A 20,098-nucleotide genomic window follows, 5' to 3' on the forward strand; every position below is an offset into this window, starting at 1 on the left:
AACTGACCATAATTCCTTCTATCAAGTAGAAGGCATCTCTGATTTGTTACATTTTTCTTGTGATCATAATCTATTTTCTAGTATTCTTTGGCCATGTTATTTAAATTCTTATAATTCAAAATATACACCTATTAAAATAATTATTAATGAATCATTAAAATATAAGGAAGATGTATATAGTATGCTGTCAGAGTGGCAAAATTATAACCAACTTTATACTGATGGATCTAAAAGTAATACTGCTGTCTCTATGGCAGTTTATGACATACAACTGCGGAGTGGGTTTGGTCATAGGTTAAATTCCTTGGCTAGTATATACACAGCAGAATGTGCTGCCATATATGCTGCTCTATAATATATTGGAGAACAGTCATATAATAATTCGATTGTTATAACGGATAGCATGAGTGTTTTAAAAGCTTTACAATATCCTAAATGTAATGTTACAACTAATTTCATCATTTACAATATTAGAGACAAATATCAATGCTTATCCCTAACAAAAGATATTGTTTAATTCTGGACTCCTTCACACATAGGCGTGGAAGGAAATGAACAAGCTGATTATCTTGCTAAATCTATTGTGAATAGTAATCAGATACATACTGCTTTGAACATTCCCATACCACACACAGATGCACTGTCTCATTTTAAAGGTACATTCTTGCAAGACTTTCAGAATTATTGGCAACAAGTTGTTCAAACAAAGGGCAAATGGTTAGCCGACATTAAAATCGAAATCTCTCCTCCCTGAAAATGTTACACCACAATTTGTCGGTTACGTCTGGGACATTCTCGTAGTGGTGCTCATTTATTTAGGATCGGTGTTTTAGATTCTCCAACTTGTCAATTCTGTAATTTATCCATCCAAACTCTTGATCACATTTTCTTTGACTGTCCCCAATATAATCTTCAAAGATTTACATTGATAGACTGCCTCTTGGATATTTATAAGAATGCTGAAGACATCCCGCGCTCACTTCAGCAGTTATTGAAAACTTATGACTGCTTTGTGCCGCTTTACAAATTTATAGTTTCAACGGTAGGCGAAATTTGAAAATACGGCTTGGCTTTTGACACAATCCCTTACACAGACTTAAAACATATTCGTCCATAAATTATTATTGGACTTGTGTTTATAATGTAAATTTTAATGTACAAATGTAAATAGTATATTTGTATTTATACCTTAAATTAGTTTCATATTATCTTATAATTATTATATTCAACTAATATTCATCATTATTACTTATAATTCATGTTTAATATATTTCTTATAACGTATATGAGATTTATATTTTAGTATTATATTATAAAAGTTTATTATTATTAAACCCCGGAGTAAGCTTGATCTTCATTGGAACAAGAATATTATCAATAAAAGACTTGGCTTCGGCCTTTCATGCGAACCTATATGTATATGAAGAAAATGAAACATGAAGAACACGAAATACTACTTTTATGTGAAATTGTACTATTTATGTTTGAAGATGACTTTGAACAAGCTGTGTAAAGTGAAGACTGAAGAATAGAAAAATAAAAATGAAGACTTGGCTGTATGGGCTTTTGATGCCTTTGCCTGTCCAGATGGACGAACAGAACCAAAAAAAAAATCTCTTTGTCAAACAGTTCAATTTCTAATCAGAATTTAGTGTAGCTCTATTTTATTGCTCCCTAGTTCTTTCAAAATTATTGTTAAATAAATGTATTTGAGGGGAGTATAATGAATAAAGCTATAGATTCATAAATACTAATAACTTGCAAAGGTGTCTCTCGTACAAAGTATAAATACTGAGTCTTTAAAATATTCAAGACTATATTAATTATCCTGAAAGATGTCTTCCGTACCGGCAGCTGATGAAAATGAAATTGATGAAGCGAAAGAACGCGCCCATTTTCAAGCCGTTGTAAACGCTTTCAGATATTACAAGTAAGTTATAAATCTTTTTTATCGTCGATCAATTTGATTGCATCATCTTATGATGTATTTTAAGTAATTTTTTAAATTATTTAAAATACATTGTCTTTGTCTAGTAATTAACCCAGTTAGATTTTAAACAATAATTAGTGTTGCTTGGATTTTAAATTTTTGATATTGTAGCCTTAATGTCTTTGTGTTATAAAGTTGCATTGACCATAGATTAAGGTTGGTGTTTGTGTAAGGATCTGTGTTTGTTTAGTTATCAATTATTATTTTAACAATTGAAATGTGGTGTAAATTTAATAAGTACCAGTAATGTGTGGGCGCAGCTGTATCAAACTACATTATACCTACCTATATTAATTTTATTTTGAAATAATAACTTGCAAAAACAAATAAAAAAAATTATTCATAAGTATAAAAAGGGATTAAGGCCAAACTTTCATTTCTGTGAAATGCATATGTTTCAGTCTCCTGAGAAAACTATAATAAAACTTTAAGTTTAATGTAAATCATGTCAAGTAAGGCTTTGGCCATACTACATTTAATAAAAATTTACTGGGAGAAGGTTTGAAAGAACAATAGTCATTCACTTGTTTCCAAGTTAATAATTTCACATTTAAGTAGTAAAATTTTGGTAAACCTCAACTCAATTTTTTTTTGTTCCCAAATTAAGGTGAGTACACATTATAAAATTGTTCTTAAAACTCTCATCTCTTACCAATAGTGGCTTTTGAAATACTACAATGAGGCCTAAATTATCAATCTCACTGCCTCAAGAAATGGTGGATAAAAGTAAACAGAACCAAATCTGTATATATTGTTGTAGTGTGTGTATCACCTTTATCCTGGCAGTGTCGCTATGCGATGTTGGAGGTTCGCGTATTAAATGATTATAAGCCTGACTGTTATTGTATGCTCCTGTATTACTCTATGCAACTACTTAAATCCTAGTTGCAGCAAGTGTGTGCATAGGTGTATAAAGGTGCTATATACAAACTTTCTCTTGAGAATAAAATACAATTCCATAAGGCTATACTAAAGCCAATCTGAACATAATATAGGATCCAGTAGTGGGGTACTGTGTCTCACTCATACATTGAAATACTATAGATATTTCAAAACAAAATACTGAGGATTATAACCAACACCCCAACAACCTAAAACTACAGTTAGACAGGAAATTGTATACTTTGCCAAATCTCATAAAGAACTCTTGACAGATTCATTAAAAATTTTGTGTGCATATTGGGTAGGTCTGAGAATCGAACAACATCTATTTTTGTTCCCCTTAAATGTTAAGGGTAGTCCACCCGAAATTATTTTTTTTAATTTTTAGAAAAATATTTTTTTATGAGACATCATTAAAAAATACATACAACCCTAAATTATCAATTTGCGATTTTAATATTATTCTATTACATCTACAGATACACACTAGAGTTGTAAGATGGCAATCAAATGTAATGATTATTGAAGTATGATAAATTTTATGTACAATTATATGAATCTATGTATATTATAAATTATAATATATCATTTGGTAGGACTGCAAATCTGTTGTCATGTATTTTCTATACCCCAAAAATTTTAATTATTTAATTTATTTTATTACTTTATATGGCAATACAATGTTTGCTGGGTCAGCTAGTAGTTCAATAAAATTCTTAATTAAAACTATCACTTGCATACTGACTACTGCTTGCTGATGTCATACAGACATTGATTGACAAGCTTCTTCCTAACAAGTTCCTGCTTCAACATAACAGAACCTGCCTGTGTAACTCTGTCTTTATGTATAGACAGAGTTATTATCTCTAATCCTGCCTATCCCACACTCATAAGTCAGCTCCATGCACATTTCACATTTAATTTTATGGTAACATGACAACAAAATGAATAAATTAAAAATCTCATAGAGAAAAATGATGTCCAATATGCATCTATCCCCCAAAGAACTTCCCGAGAAAAGCAATAGTACTGACTAGCAACTAAAGGTTGTCCCGGACCATCAGTTTGGTTTTTGCCAACAACACTCCACAAATCAACTCGAATATTACATTTTTTCCATTTCATTTTATCACTGATACTGAACTAATATTACTGGTGGAACTAGTGAAATAATTAGTGGAACTACTGATAGCCTAGATACTCCCATATTATGCATGAGTATGCAGGTACTGACATTCTTGCGATGTCTAAGCAATGCTTTTTACACGAAATCTCAATTCTTAAAACACACAAAAATAAAATTGTATAACATAAACACGAAAACACTCAATCACCCACACCCTCACTCACCTACACTTATATATATATATATACACATACACACCTCTTAAATAATATTATTATTAACATATGTAATAATACTAGCATAAAATAACAGATGTATACCTGTTAAAGTTTTTATTAATTATTTATGATTATTCTTAATGCCAATTTAGGATTAAGACCAAGCTTAATCCTAAATTGGCATTTTTGTAAAATTATTTGTAAGTCTATTGTAATGGTATATAAAGCTGTTGGATTATTAGTAAATAAATAAATATAAAAATAAAATAAATTCATTATAATTACTTTGCAGATTATGCTGTCTCGATAGGATACACAAATCAGAGAAGATAATATCAGTGCTACCGAAATCACATCAAGAACGGCTGACTAAGTACCAGGCCTACCTTACCAAATTCAAAAATTGTTTGGATGTTAATAACAGCATAGTACACCTTATAATAAAGCATGTTGACACTATGTTTGAGAATGTGGATCACAGCATTGATGTTGCTGAGACAAATGGTGCTGAGAAGTTTGGATGCAACTACAATAACTGTGAGATTACTGTGCAGAAGCAGCACAAAATGCAGCATGATGTTGAGAAGGTATGTACTTTACATTTAGTATATGATAAATATTGGTACAACGGCCATGCTGATTGTTCGCGCGTAAAGGAATTAGAAAAGGACATTATTATTATTATTATTATTATTATTATTATTATTATTATTATTATTATTATTATTGTCCTTGACATACCTAGTTGTTTACAAAGACATATTTTCTTTTTTTGTTGTTAACTAGTTACTAGACTTTTATCTATTAATACGGCTTTACTCACGTTTTTGTCGGTGTCGGTACCGACTAGTTTCGGACCATTCGGAGGTCACAGAATGTACTCACAATGATCCCGTAGTGGACATTGTGAGTACTTTCCGTGTACCCGTGGACACCAATAGTGATACCGGGCTCGTCATCAACGACGCACCCCCCGCCCTGTCCAGACGCGCACTCCAAGCTCAAGTCCGCAGTAAGAGGTGGGACGTTATCGCGAACCCACCACACTCACCCTGACGAAGGACCTCCGAATGATCCGAAACTAGTCGGTACTGACACTGACAAAAACATGAGTAAAGCCGTATTAATAGATAATTGAATAATGACTCACGAAAGTTTTAATAATTTAATAGTTACTAGACTGTTCGAGAATATTCGAGATTTATTTTTACTTGTAAATGGAATCAACCTTGCTTTGTTGATTCTCTCAGTAATGAAGTGATACAGAGAACATTTGAGGTGATTTCTATAACATGTGATATTTATATTCTATCGGGGATTGTACTGGTGTTTTCCGAACCCTGTATTACAAGCACTTAACTTTATTAATATACAACTGATGGATCAACTCGTGTTTCTTTTTATGACAATAAGGGACAAGACGAGCAGGACGTTCAGTTGATGGCTGCCCATTACAATGCAGTGCCACTCAGAATTCTTGAAAAACCCAAATATTCTGAGTGGCACTACATTTGCGCTCGTCACCTTGACATAAGGTGCTAAGTTTCATTTTCCATGTTATTTCACTAGATACGACACCCCTCAGTCCGAAACACAGCAATGCTTACACATTACTGCTTCACGGCAGAATAAGGCGCCGTTGTGCTACCCGTTATCCAGTCGGGCCTGGGTCTTCTCTATTCTTTTTCTTCCTTTTTATGTTAGAAATTTCAAAACTATGCATCAGTATAAGAGTGTATCCTAAGAGTGTATGAGAGGATTGACAAATGGTTGTATGTGATATCTGCATGTAATGATATTTCCATGATTACACTGAATGGCTTTTTCAGGTCCAGTCAGTTCTAAAGAATATAGTCCGCGATTGGAGTGAAATGGGTGCTCCGGAACGAGAACAGTGCTACCAACCTATCCTGGATGAATTAGAAGACAGATATCCTATTGAAGATTTTAGGTAATCTATTGTTTTGAATAGTTATAGCAACATTAGATCTGGAGGTTTTTTCACAGAAAACTGTGAGTTATTTGTTTTAATTGATATTATGATATAATCATTGAAAAATGTTATCCCTTTTACTTAATGGCTTGCCCAAGGATATTAGACACAAGCCTAATAAAAAAAATTTTTAAAACAATTTTAAAAATATCTATTGGAAAGTTTTTGTTGCTAAAATGTTTATATTTTGTTACATAATTAGTACCTATAATTATTAAATAATATAGTGAGACTGTACAATCCCTCAGTCAAACGGTATAGGCTTTGAAGGACAATGTATATTTATTAAATTGTATATAATGTTCTTAGTAAATAAATAAAAAAAGTAATGTATAATGTTAGCAGTCTTTTTGAGGTCTGGTCAATATAGTAACCTGGTCTATTATAATAATTAACATGGTGATTTCAGTAACCGTTCACAAGTCAAAGTGCTGGTGCCCGGTGCTGGTCTAGGCAGGCTGGCTTGGGAAGTGGCCGCGCGAGGTTTTACCTGCCAGGGCAATGAGTTCTCGCTCTTCATGCTGTTTGCAAGTAACTTTATCCTGAACAAATGCCATGAGGTAAGTGGTTCTTGTTAGTACTGTAACATGTGAGCTTTTATTAAAAAGAGTGCTGGGAGAGTTTCTTGTGCCGCTCCTTCTCTCTCAGAGCGCCATTTGTTTCCGGAGCGAAAGTAGTATCTAGTATAGTAGAAATGACAAAAAAGAATTCTAAAGGAATCAATTTTGAGAAAAATGAATGCCTTTTATGCCTTTTTCACATGTGTGAAGGGAACAATGGCTGGTCCATGCATCAACTCTTGAATGGGTGATGCTTGTGGTGCCAGGTAATCCTGGAATGTGTGTGGGTGGCCAACCAACGGTCAAAAATCTTAACTAAAACTAGGTCGCTCCAGAAAGTCTGCGAACACCCCAGGAATGTTCTCAACTTCTGGAAGGAGTTGGGCTGGTTGGAGTAACTGGCCAATACTGCACACAAAATGGACCCATATTAGTGGTTTAATTGCAGAAACAGGAGGCCCTATACAATACCATACTTATGTGACTTGGATTTCCAGGCTAACCAGTACATGGTCTACCCCTGGCTGCATCAGTACGTGAACCATATGACGAGCGAGCACCAGATCGTCCCCGCGAAGTTCCCGGATGTGTCGCCTTCGTGCCACCAGTCAAACTTCTCGATAGCTGCTGGGGATTTCCTTAAGGTCAGCCAGAATACTCATATGTATCCAATGTAATTTTCAAGTGTGTTAGAAACACATTAAGAGAAAAATTAATAGTTATTTATGTAGCTGTTGTGTAATTAGGGGTATTAAAACACAAATGTGGGTGCTCGTCTTCGACTCGTGTGATAATACTATTACATGAGTGTTTTAATACCTAATTATCAACTGTTGCATACAAGACTTTATCTACACCGAGAACATGAATCTTCTAAAAGATTCTGAAACAGTTAGCTTACTGCTAACATTAAAAAAGCCAGTCCTAGTAGTAACCTAATATCATCCATTACTGATTATATATAAATAAACTAAGTATTCATGAAACAATTATTTATTTTAGTAGAAATGTACATTGCAGCGTTTAAAATATCTGGCGGTATGCTGTCAAAACTTGAATCACTCATTTTTTGTAAACAAAACAATAAAAATGTTGAAGAAAAATGGCGGGGATTCGAATAACATACTTTTTTTTACGGCGCGCGTCGTTCTGGTAGTGTTGAACGCGCGTAAACGAAAATGTTCTTTTTAAGAACTTCATACACATACCACTCATCGAATTAATTATGGAAAAAATCAACGAACGAATCTGGGTTAAGCAAAAAAAATGTTTTTATTTTTCTGACAATACTACAAAATTCAAATGGTAATATTGAAAACTTCAAAAACGATAGCACGAAAATATCACAACAGGCAATGAAACTGCAAACCGTACTGACGCAACAGGACGAGTGCGATGGGTTGAAAGGGGAACGGGAGGGGCTTCATGTTCCAGCATGGTCTAGAGGTCATTAGGACGTGTAGTATGTTATGCAATTTTGTTAAAAATCATCAGATTTTCTATCTGACCTTTTTTTTTCGTATTTCTGTTTGTATTCTTATAATAAATAATTTGACTTCGCTCTTTGTTCCAGGTATACACACTGACAGATGAATGGGACTGTGTTGCCACATGCTTCTTCATTGACTGCGCGCCGAACGTAATAGAGTTTATCGAGAGGATATATGACATACTGCGGCCTGGGGGTATGTGGATCAACCTGGGACCGCTGCTCTACCATTATAGGTGAACACTCATAGAGCACATAAATTTAGAACATAGAATAAAGAAAAAATTATGAACGATGCGTGACTCGAATCCGCAACCTCTCGCGTTCCGTGCGAGCGCTCTTTCCAACTGAGGCAACCGTTCAAGTGACGTATTGTAGTACGTAGTATATTGACGACCTGACAGACTGATTCGCAGACTTGACATTTGATTTGTCAGTGTGTGCGTTAGGTAGTGATTTAATATTGAAAATACTAAGGAGGTAATAATATTGCTGAGCTATACGAGGCCAATGAGACAAGATATATAATATAAAGAAACGGACAGTTACAGAGTTACATTTTTTTTAATTTAAAATAGGGACGAGATGAGCATGACGTTCAGCTGATGGTAATAGATACGCCCTGCCCATTACAGTGTTGTGCCGCTCAGGATTCTTGAAAAATCCAAAAATTCTGAGCGGCATTTCAATTGCACTCGTCACCTTGAGACTATTTCCCTAGCTACGACGCCCTTCGGACCGAAACACAGTAATGTTTACTCATTACTGCTTCACGGCAGAAATGGGCGCCGTTTTGGGACCCATAACCTAGCCGGCATCCTGTGCAAAGGAGCCTCCCTCATTACGATAGCGAGCTATTATTATCTCCGTCCTTAGCACACGTACGTAGTAATGGCGTCAGTTGGTCGACGACAGCTGTCGTTTCGTATTTCGTGGTACAGGAGAGCAGTCAGTTCTGCAGTTGTCAACATTTGGTCCGACGTTTTGTGAACGAGTTCATTCCTGCTTTGATTGTGTTCGAAGTGACACGTATTTTTTAGTTTCCGTATTTACTTAGTTTATTAATCCGTTACTGTTAGTTTGCTTCTTGTGAGTAGTAGAAATCACAGCCTGGGAACTCTAGACAACCTCCACGCAAGAAACGTCAAAATTGTGTGGATTGCATCATAAAAGAGAACAAGTTTTATAGCAACATTGACAACATGATTCATAATACAATAGATAGTTTTGTCATAAATAAGGCCGACGAATCATTTTTGTCTAAGAATAGGAAATCCAAAATTTGTATATAATTTATTCAAATAAACAAATGTTTTGAAGCCCTGAAACTTTGTTTACATTCTTTATCTCGCCTCGTTGGCCGTACTTTAGATGTAAACCAGCACTATTGTAGCAATAATGGTTCAATATTGTTGTTTTCAGTGACATGCCAAATGAGATTAGTATAGAGCCGCCATACGATATTCTAGTCGACATTATTAAGGATGTGGGCTTCGAAATGGTGGTAAGATACATTTTATTTCATAAGATAGTAATAATCCTTTTTTTAATGGAATAGGAGTACAAACTAGCGTACGGGTCACCTGGTGTTAAGTGATCACCGCCGCCCACAAGACCAGAGGAATCACAGGAGCGTTGCCGGCCTTTAAGGAAGGTTTACGCGCTTTTTTTGAAACTACCCATGTCGTATCGTCCCGGAATCACCGCACAAGGAAGCTCATTCCACAGCTTTGTAGTGCGTGGAAGAAAGCTCCTTGAAAACCGCACTGTGGAGGACCGCCACACATCCAGATGGTGGGGATGATATCCTAACTTGTGGCGTGTCGTGCGAAGGTGGAATAAGGAGTACTAAAGAACTATGAATAATTCTCGAACAACACTGGTGAGACACGAATATTTGGCGACCGTGTATAAAGAAAAAAATAATTCTAAAATTTTATTGGCAACCGACTTTTAAGTAATACAAAAGTTAGAGGCTGTCCTGAAAAACGGGTGATTACGGTCACTTTTGTTCCGTGATTCTGAGAATATGTTACATAACATTATCAAAACTGTGCACGTTATGGACAGCATATCTTGCATGTGGCTAGAAGGGATTGAAATAAAACTTTACAATTAATCGTAATCCTTCTATATTCAATGCAATTTTCTTCAAAAACGACGTTAGAGTGAATGTTGACCATAGTCTTAGGAAAAACTAGAAGACATTTTGGCTATATAAAAATATAAGTAACAACAGCTTATGACCCTTTTGCATTTGTGTTGATTACTTCATTCCACTGACAATACAAAGATCAGAATAAAAAAAAATATGAAATTACGTCATTCCACGAAATAATCAGCCACATATTGATTTTTTTTTTAATTTTTAGGACGTTATGTACTTTGCTCAGAAGATTTTAATAAATCAAGGCAGCTGCAGCGGTTGCAATACCTGACAATGTAATAATTATAAATTTTGTTTCAAATATTATGATTATAATTTGATTGCTAGAGTCAATTCCGCTAAGTTTCACATACAATAATATAATACAAAAATAGCTTAACTTCTCTACGCGGGGCATCTTCAGGAGGTATATCTTCAGGTGTAAGACTCGGGTGATTAACTCTCGTTCCAGCAAAATAATTAACACTTAAGATTATAATACTGCAACGAAAAAGTAAAAATAAATGATATACCAGTAGAATATGTAAAAACTGCACGTAATTTGGGCCTGGTACTAGACAGTGAGCAAAAATTTATGGAACATGTTAATAAAATAAGAACTGCTTTCTATAAACTGAAAACACTTTATAAAATAAGGCCATACCTAAAAGAGGAACTACGTACTTCATTGACTGAGTCACTTGTCCTCTCCCAATTCAACCACTGCAGTACAACATATGGTCCCAGACTTAGTCATAAATTGGAGAGAGCAGTACAGCTGGTACAAAATGCATGTATTCGATTTTCCTTTCATGTTCCAAACAGAGGTTATATAACTCCATATTAAAAGAACAAACGAATACTTAATATGAAAGCTAGGAGAGAATTGCATTATGCCTGTATATACTACAGGAAGAGAATAATCTATAGCAAGCGCCCTGAATATGTATTTGAAATATTGTCCTGGAGTGGAAGTTCTAATTAAAAATGTACACGTTTTGCCTCTCAAAACTTATTAAATATACCATACTACAAGACAACAAGATATAGATCCAGTTTCAAATTCATGGCTTCCCGTATTTGGAATGATTTGCCACCACCTCTTAGAATGATAAAAAATATAAATCAGTTTAAGGGTAAATATAAAATGGCATTAATAAAAAAACAACAGGAAGCTGAAAATTTCAATTATTGTGTATGGAAATAACTTCCCTTAAATAAATATTTTTCATGATTTAACCATAAAATTTGCAACTCGTTTCATATTACATTTAAACTGACACATTGACCCACACTCATATATTTATACAACACACACACTCACGCTCACAAACACACTCATAATTTATACAGAGGTTGATACATTTAGAAAAAGTTTAGATCTGCATTGTAATCGTTATTAGTTTGCCCTCTTTACAATGTATCCCACCTTACACCTTAGGAGATGGGAATGGCTGAAAACCAGCACTGCATGAAAATATTATTTCAAGCAGCATAAGCTGAGCCTACTCCCTTTTGTCTGTTTGTAATAAGCTGATATTGTGTACTTAAATTAAGTTCAAGGCAATAAATTTTATTATTATTATTATATAACATTATGAATAACGTTTATTCAGATAGACTGTGACAGCTGTGAAAACGTTGTCATAAAAATAGAGTTGAGACGGTTAACCTCTATTTGTAGCAATGCACGCACACTAACAACAAAGTGACATACAAATCGCGTTGTGTAAGACGTAGCTTGTCACGCACACTAAAATAATGTACTTTTTTGGCCATGTCCTTCGGAAATTTTCAATAATTATTCCATCAATAATAATTTCGCAATAATTGTTCAGAAATATACATCTATCGAGGACAATGTTAATACTTTTGAAATATACCTATGAATGAAATTTATAGCCTACTTATATTTTATAAGCAAAATTTGTATAATTAAAATACTTTTAATTTTCAGAAGCAGCGAACGGGCGTTAAAACGAAATACGCACAAAATCCTCACTCAATGTTACAACACGAGTACGATTCCGTTTACTTTGTGTGTATGAAGCCTTATGCCTGAATAATTCCCGAAGACTTCCCATCGCTCCCGTGCCGAAGTAACTGTGGGTGGCTTTTAGCAAGGGATGCTGGTACCACAGCGTCGCCATTTTCTGTCATTAAGTGTGAAAACACCCTTTTTCAGTTTAAAACGCGCCGTAGCTATTGAAATTACTGGACAAATGAGACTTAACATCTTATGTCCCAAAGTGACGACCGCAATTATAGTGCCGTTCAGAGGTTTTGGGTTTTTCAAGAATCCTGAACAGCACTGTATTATAATGGGCAGGGCGTATCAATTACGATCGTCTGAACGTCCTGCTCATTTCGTTCCTTATTGTCATATATATAATCAATATATATCAATAAACTTCACGCCGGTATAGAAGTGCCGAGTGTGGAATTTACGCCACCTGTGGTAAAGTCGCCTCTTACGACACTTGGGCCTGGGACTTCCTTTTACAAAAGAAGCACAGGGCGTTGGCATTGCTTTGTAATGTAGATATGACGTATCATAAATTATCTGGTGATCGTCTCGCACGGCTCGTGACTTTTCGTCATAAAAAATTACAGAAATTGTGAAATTTGTATTTTTCCTTCCTTCCGATTGTATATCTGTAATCTAATTTGATATGTATTATTTGTGAGTAGTTTCAGATGACTGTTGTATTTTCTATTTTCACGGGACAATGTCGTAGATCATTCTGATAACTGTTGTATTTTTTTTTCACGGGACAATGTCGTAAATGATACTGATGACTGTTGTGTTTCCTGTTTTCACGGGACAATGTTGTAAATGATACTGATGACTGTTGTATTTTCCGGTTATTCCCGTGACAAAGTCGTAAATGATACTGATAACTGTTGTGTTTCCTGTTTTCACGGGACAATGTTGTAAATGATACTGATGACTGTTGTATTTTCCGGTTATTCCCGTGACAAAGTCGTAAATGATACTGATGACTGCTTTATTTGCTGATTTCACGGGACAATGTTGTAAATGATACTGATAACTGTTGTGTTTCCTGTTTTCACGGGACAATGTTGTAAATGATACTGATGACTGTTGTATTTTCCGGTTATTCCCGTGACAAAGTCGTAAATGATACTGATGACTGCTTTATTTGCTGATTTCACGGGACAATGTTGTAAATGATACTGATAACTGTTGTGTTTCCTGTTTTCACGGGACAATGTTGTAAATGATACTGATGACTGTTGTATTTTCCGGTTATTCCCGTGACAAAGTCGTAAATGATACTGATGACTGCTTTATTTGCTGATTTCACGGGACAATGTTGTAAATGATACTGATAACTGTTGTGTTTCCTGTTTTCACGGGACAATGTTGTAAATGATACTGATGACTGTTGTATTTTCCGGTTATTCCCGGGACAATGTTGTAAATGACACTGATGACTGCTTTATTTGCTGATTTCACGGGACAATGTTGTAAATGATACTGATAACTGTTGTGTTTCCTGTTTTCACGGGACAATGTTGTAAATGATACTGATGACTGTTGTATTTTCCGGTTATTCCCGGGACAATGTTGTAAATGACACTGATGACTGTTTTATTTGCTGTTTTCACGGGAAAATGTCGAAAATGATACTGATGACTTGTATTTTCTGGTTATTCCCGTGACAAAGTCGTAAATGAAACTAATGACTGTTGTATTTTCTGTTGTCACGGGACAATGTCGTAAGTTATACTGGTGACTGTTGTTTTTTCCGGTTATTCCCGTGACAAAGTCGTAGAGTCACGAAACACTGTGATGAATGTTGTATTGTTTGCATGTAAGTGTCTAAATTATTTAAAACGACACTCATTAAATCATGTTAATTTGAACGGATTAAGTATATTATTTGAATTGGTAGAGATGTAAGAGTCTTCTAACCATATCGGTGCGTTTTCCCGCCGCCAAACAGTAGCTGTGTTATTAATAAACTAATAAACGCGAAGTAAAGTTATTCCAACTTTTAAACTTTTTGTCTTTATCTTAACTTTGTCACGACAGAATTACATCATAGGAACAAGTAATTTTACACTTGGAGTAACATTACATTGCGTTTATTGATATAGCTAGTGACAAAATTGGGCTCTTGGGACTAAGCTGTAATCTAGCTTTCTCGAAAACCTGAGCAGCACTGTATTTACTTCACATCAAGTGAAATTGTTGCTCGTCTTGTAATAATTTCTCATAAAAAAAGTATAGAACCCCAAGGTTGGGTTGCATCAACTAACTTTAGCAGTAACAAACATGTTAAAGTACCGGTTAAGCAAAAAATGTGTTGCACCATTTGAGAATTTTTAGATGATGTCACAACTTTAATTGTTAACCGTAACCGTCCAATCTTCGCCGGTTAAAGCTATTATTATTCGAATAAATATTCAATATTGACTTGAAATTCCACTTTTTAAGAAGAAGTAGTCAGCGTTACTGTTAACGTTAAATTTGACTTAAACCAAAACTATAACAGCTAATATGATGCAACACAGCCTTAATAGTGCACCGTTTTATGTTTGTCTGTTGTTTATGCAATAATAAATTGCTGCCAACTTTTTGAGACGGAGTTATTTTACGCGACTTACAATAGAGTAAACTGGTTGGAAACGTGACGTAACGAAAAAGCGTTACACCTCAAAACATTGCGTGGCGTTGTATTCAAAGCGCGGTCGTAACACAACTGAACGAAAACTCTGCCAAATGGACGCGTAAGCAGAGTTCTGCTTCAGACAATTAAGGAGCGTGATTGTAAGTGTAGTTGTTTATTGTACGTATTGCTTAATTACATACAAAAAAGAAATGACAGATTACAATAGAGTTGCATGGAGGGACCATGTCGCTTATTCCTTACATCATAAAAATAATAAACAATCATAATATCAATATCAAATTAGTCAAAGAAGCCTGAAGAACTCGGGCATGATGTGTCCCCAAACCGCCTTTTTTTGCAAATAATCTGTGGCAGTTGTGAAAATAAGTACTTGTATATTGTATATATTAATTAGCATGTAAGATAATTCAGTATAAAATGTTCCCAGCAAGTATTAGTTTAAATCGGCATCGTATCCAAAGTGTATAAGAATTAATAAGTATTCGCATGTACCATATAAAGAGATTAAAGTTTATTATATAATCTTGAGTTTTATTGATTTTTGTCTAAAATATGACGTGAAAAGCGATGGCTGGTTCATCAACGGATGCTGCTTGAAGTGACTAGTTCTTGTTGGTAAATGGTATCAAATTTTCATTCGTAATACTTTCCTTATTTACTTACTTTATAAAATGTCTTACTTTGTTATTCATCAGTGTGATTTTTATATAAACACTAATGAATTATTATTATTAACTAATGAATTAGGTACGTAAGAAGTTACCAAAGGCATACAATCCATTCATTTCGGCGAAGCAAAGATAGGCTATAGAACAGGGCTATTCGCGCTATTTATAACCTAGGTCCTAAAGAATCATTAAGAGGAAAGTTTAAAGAAATCAGAAAATGTACAAAACAAATGTATTAACAAATTCAAAAGAATTGTTATTGAACGTTTGTGTGGTAAAGGTTACTGTACCATAAATGGTTTTCTTATTGATACCACAGACTGGGAATGGAGCGAATGCCCACAGGATATTTAAATATAAAATTTATAGTCCGATACTACATTATATTGTATCTACTTAAGAAAAAAAAAGCCCGCTGAGTTTCTTGAGCCTGTTCTACTCAGGTCTCAGGCACACTATTTCGATTGGGTGGTAGTTTTTGACGTTCAATAAGTGATGAATCCATTTTGAATTTCAATTTGAAGCGCCCTTCAGACCGAAACAATAATGCTTACACATAACTGCTTCACGGCAGAAAAATGGCGCTGCTGTGTCTACAGGAGGAGGCATCTGTACACGTCTGTGTATAGATGCCTCCCACACATATGTACATACGCAATAAGTAATACTATGGCGTAAAAAAACAAAAGTCCTTAAAAAAATATTCTTCGTACTATTTTACGTTTATAGAAAAAACATGAAATAAACAAGGTATTAAATAGGTACAACCAATGAAAATATTATTATTTCGCATAACTTAGTTAAATAACTTGTAATTAAATCACATTAAATTATTTTTTTTCAATCGGAGAGAAATTATTTTATTTTATGTAAGTATATAAATTGAAATTTATTTAATTCTCGTCCATTGCTTGTAGTTCAGTAGACATATGAGTTACAAGAGGCTTGGTAGTTGAAGTATGATACAAATGGTTTAGTTGACCAGCTAACATCAGGGTGTCGAATTAAGGTGACGGTGTGCACGTGAATCGTAAAAATTCACTCTGTTAATTATTCCCTTACGCGCCAAAACAAATATACCTTCAAAATTAAAAGAAAAAAAACAAGATATCAATCAATCCATCAAAGTTTTATTCAAATACTGTATATAGTAACGTCCCAACTTATCCGCGTTCTCATTTGAATGGTTCATCTTCGCGTAAGTCAGGAACTGCCTTCGAAGTCGCAGCAAGTTCTGTGGGTTAACAGACTGCATGACGTCACAGTCCACTACACACCCTGGGTACTCCGGGAACTTTACTACACTTAGATCGAAATCCTTTGCTTCTAGTATACGTTTGGAGATAGCTTGCGTTATATTGTCCAGGTCGTATAAGAAGTTGGTTGATGTTAATGGTGGCTGAAATATACATATAATGATAGTAAATATACTTCATACAATTAATTATTCCAGTTTATGTTAAATAATAATAATATGGTCGAGTGATCTGTCTCCGTTCAAGTTCGTAGTTTAAGTGTAAGTTTAAAATATAAAAAAATACATATGACAATTACGTAAGAACAACGCCATATTTTGCGAGCATCGGATGACGTCACAAACAAATACAGATGCAGTCTTTTAGTTTTAATGAGCTAAAAAACAATCAACCTTGTACCAAAGTGAAAAAACACAACAAACACACACAATATTTTATTCTAAAGTCCCCAGATTTCTACCCATACAATATCTTTCGTAAAGTCATTAGAATGAAAAAGAGTGCAGAAGAAATAAATATAACATAATATTATAGTACACTCTACACGTAAATACAAAAGACTTAAAAATAAAAAATAAAATGTTTTTACCAGTCACCAGAATGCTACCAATAAAATATTTTTCATAATGTCACCAGAATGCTACCTATAATATAATATTTTATTAAAGTCAATCTCACTAATAGGACATTTACCTAAAACAAAATTAACGTTCAGAGTAATAATGCTCATTACAGAGGCTGTCTATCAGTTACTCTCGTAAGCCTGGAATGTACAGGAGACCAATAGCAGGCCTGTCTCACTCTCCGTAGAGGACAAACGCGCGAACTTTGTTTCTAATAACTTCACCGGTCCTACCGATCTTTTAAAAATGGCAAAAAAAGATAAAGCAAATCATATTAAAGGTCATTGTGATCCAAATTTAAACTTTTTAAACTCCCTAAAGACGCCGAAACAATCTAAGTTAAAGTGATTATTATTCTAATGAAATTATCATTCATGATAGCTACCTATTTATTTCCTATATACTAAGTAAGTTTGACAATGTCATGGTCTTCCAACACATACATTACTATCTGCAACTAATGTAGGTTTGATAATGAAAGAATATTGATTCACAAATATCAAGTAATTACTTGAAAATAATTATTTTTCTAGCAGAAAACAGTGTAAAATTGTGTAAAAAATAATATCTAGAATAAAATACGGCCAAATCTGACACAATGGTGATTGTAGTATTTGTGTAAGGTGTTTGACTGTGAAAACTCATAGTAAATATGAAATAAACTTTTATACTCACATTTTGTGTACTCATATTAGGAGGTGGCGGCTTACGTTTGAACAAGACATTGTAAATAGCATCCACATTTAATGGATCAGAAAATTGCACTGTAAACAATGGACTGTCCCAGCGATTGTTAGAGTTTGGTTCTTCAAATCTGTAAAATATAATAATATGAGATTAAGTATCTGTAACTTTCAGTATTTACTTTCGATAAAGTAGACATATATATGAAGAAAGGCTGAAAGTTATGATGGGTAATTTGAAACATAATAACATCCTAGCCCGCCACTTTCTAAGGTGTTTTCGGTTTTCAAATTCACATGTATGTTTATTGGATGCTTTGATGGTGATCACATAGGTGACCTGTATGCTTGTTTGTCCTCCTCTTCTATAAAAAAACTTATAAAATTATAATTGCAGTGTAACTAAAAGTTTTGTAAGTATGTAAGTTTGCATTGATTTAAAAAAAAACTGATATTATTTCATTAAAAAATATGAATATGTAGTTTTTCCCAGCCACACATATACATATACACATAGCTTCCATGTTTCACATCTATCAGCTTCAACAAACAAACATAAAGAATGGCTTAATTTTTAATCAATAACAACAACAAACCTCAACTTGGTGAGAGCATCAAACACCTCTTTGGAATATGGTTCAACTCCATTTGCATTTGCAATATCACTGCTATCATAACTTTTAATTCTTAATTTGTTAGCCTCCCAAGCTTCGTCATGATTTCTAATTGGATAAATTGTACACTGTGTTGATTTTGATGCCTTTGATGCACAATAGAGTTCATAGCGATATCCTGTAATCATAACACATGAAATAGTGGTACAATAGGTATAACTGTTAACTCTTGCCGCAGTACCAACACAACAAGTACAATGCTTAAAGATTTTGCATGTATGTTCATATTTTATATCTTTGCATTTAATACTCTATAAAGTTGGCATAGTGTAGACTTGTGATTACAAGATAATATGTTCAATGGTGATCAAATACCATAAAGAGTGACCCATATGTATGCTTGTTCATAAATATATAGGTATAAGATACCATAAAAAAATGGAATTTATACCTTACAAACAATTCATTACATATATAAGTATAAAGGGATGAAATCTGTATCAGTTTCTTATGGTAAACATTTAATAATAATATTAAGTTTCTACAAGCTTTCTACTTTCACAGCAATCTTATCAAACAAATATTCTAGGTCAATATCACATATTAAACACTACTGAATATGGAAACAAAGGCTGATTGCATTAAGATCAAGTGCAAAATATGATTATAAACAGTAACATAACCAAAAAATTGCAAACACACCTTTAATGTAGTTACTTGCATCTAATATCACTACATTATCTTTTCCAATTAGCTTTATTGCCTCCGATTTAAGATATCCACGCAATCTCTTTTCTTTTTGTGAGTCTAGATACGTAGATTCTTTTGTATAACCTAATTTTTTGATTGCTTCATCTTCAGAAACAATATTGACTTGTTTATTATGAGTTTTCTCAAAGAACTCTTTAAGTTCATTAGCTCTTGTAGTCTTCCCGCTTACTGGAGTCCCGCATATTATGATTAGGGGCATTTTAATTTCTTATAATAAATTAAAGATGAACAAATATAATCCTAAAAATACATTTACATTTTTATTTACATTTGGTAATTGGTACAGACTTTTTTTTTGGTTCTGTTCGTCCATCTGGACAGGCAAAGGGGTCAAAAGCCCATACAGCCAAGTTTGGTACAGACAGACAGGGAAAATTTTATTTTTCTTAATTCGCCCAATATGGGCGGGCTAGTATAA

The 20,098-nt window shown here is 34.1% G+C and overlaps 2 protein-coding genes across 2 annotated transcripts; one reads left to right on the top strand and one right to left on the bottom strand.

The window, feature by feature from the left end:
• The first annotated feature begins 1,629 nt into the window (after nt 1-1,629).
• LOC126971421 (carnosine N-methyltransferase) lies at nt 1,630-15,587 on the top strand. The gene is made up of 8 exons (XM_050817738.1): nt 1,630-1,930; nt 4,509-4,803; nt 6,046-6,167; nt 6,619-6,769; nt 7,267-7,413; nt 8,343-8,494; nt 9,681-9,762; nt 12,362-15,587. Exons 1-8 carry the CDS (start codon nt 1,836-1,838, stop codon nt 12,464-12,466), a joined length of 1,149 nt encoding a protein of 382 aa, XP_050673695.1. The 5' UTR covers nt 1,630-1,835; the 3' UTR covers nt 12,467-15,587.
• Nucleotides 15,588-16,843: 1,256 nt separating this feature from the next.
• LOC126971448 (protein KTI12 homolog) lies at nt 16,844-19,960 on the bottom strand. Its single transcript, XM_050817769.1, has 4 exons — nt 19,612-19,960; nt 18,892-19,087; nt 18,288-18,426; nt 16,844-17,132 (listed from the first exon to the last, which is right to left on the bottom strand). The coding sequence occupies exons 1-4, from the start codon at nt 19,877-19,879 to the stop codon at nt 16,848-16,850; spliced, it is 888 nt and encodes a 295-aa protein (XP_050673726.1). The 5' UTR covers nt 19,880-19,960; the 3' UTR covers nt 16,844-16,847.
• Between the last annotated feature and the right edge of the window lie 138 nt (nt 19,961-20,098).

This window comes from Leptidea sinapis, chromosome 23 (genome assembly GCF_905404315.1).
Source record: "Leptidea sinapis chromosome 23, ilLepSina1.1, whole genome shotgun sequence".
NCBI lineage: Eukaryota > Metazoa > Arthropoda > Insecta > Lepidoptera > Pieridae > Leptidea > Leptidea sinapis.

Coding starts and splice junctions, on each gene's coding strand:
- LOC126971421 (XM_050817738.1), top strand. CDS start 1,836: ATGTCTTCCGTACCGGCAGCTGATGAAAATGAAATTGATGAAGCGAAA. Junction 1,931..4,508: donor AACGCTTTCAGATATTACAA/GTAAGTTATAAA, acceptor ATTACTTTGCAG/ATTATGCTGTCTCGATAGGA. Junction 6,770..7,266: donor TCCTGAACAAATGCCATGAG/GTAAGTGGTTCT, acceptor TTGGATTTCCAG/GCTAACCAGTACATGGTCTA.
- LOC126971448 (XM_050817769.1), bottom strand. CDS start 19,879: ATGCCCCTAATCATAATATGCGGGACTCCAGTAAGCGGGAAGACTACA. Junction 19,088..19,611: donor TGCAAGTAACTACATTAAAG/GTGTGTTTGCAA, acceptor TTATGATTACAG/GATATCGCTATGAACTCTAT. Junction 18,427..18,891: donor GATGCTCTCACCAAGTTGAG/GTTTGTTGTTGT, acceptor TATATTTTACAG/ATTTGAAGAACCAAACTCTA.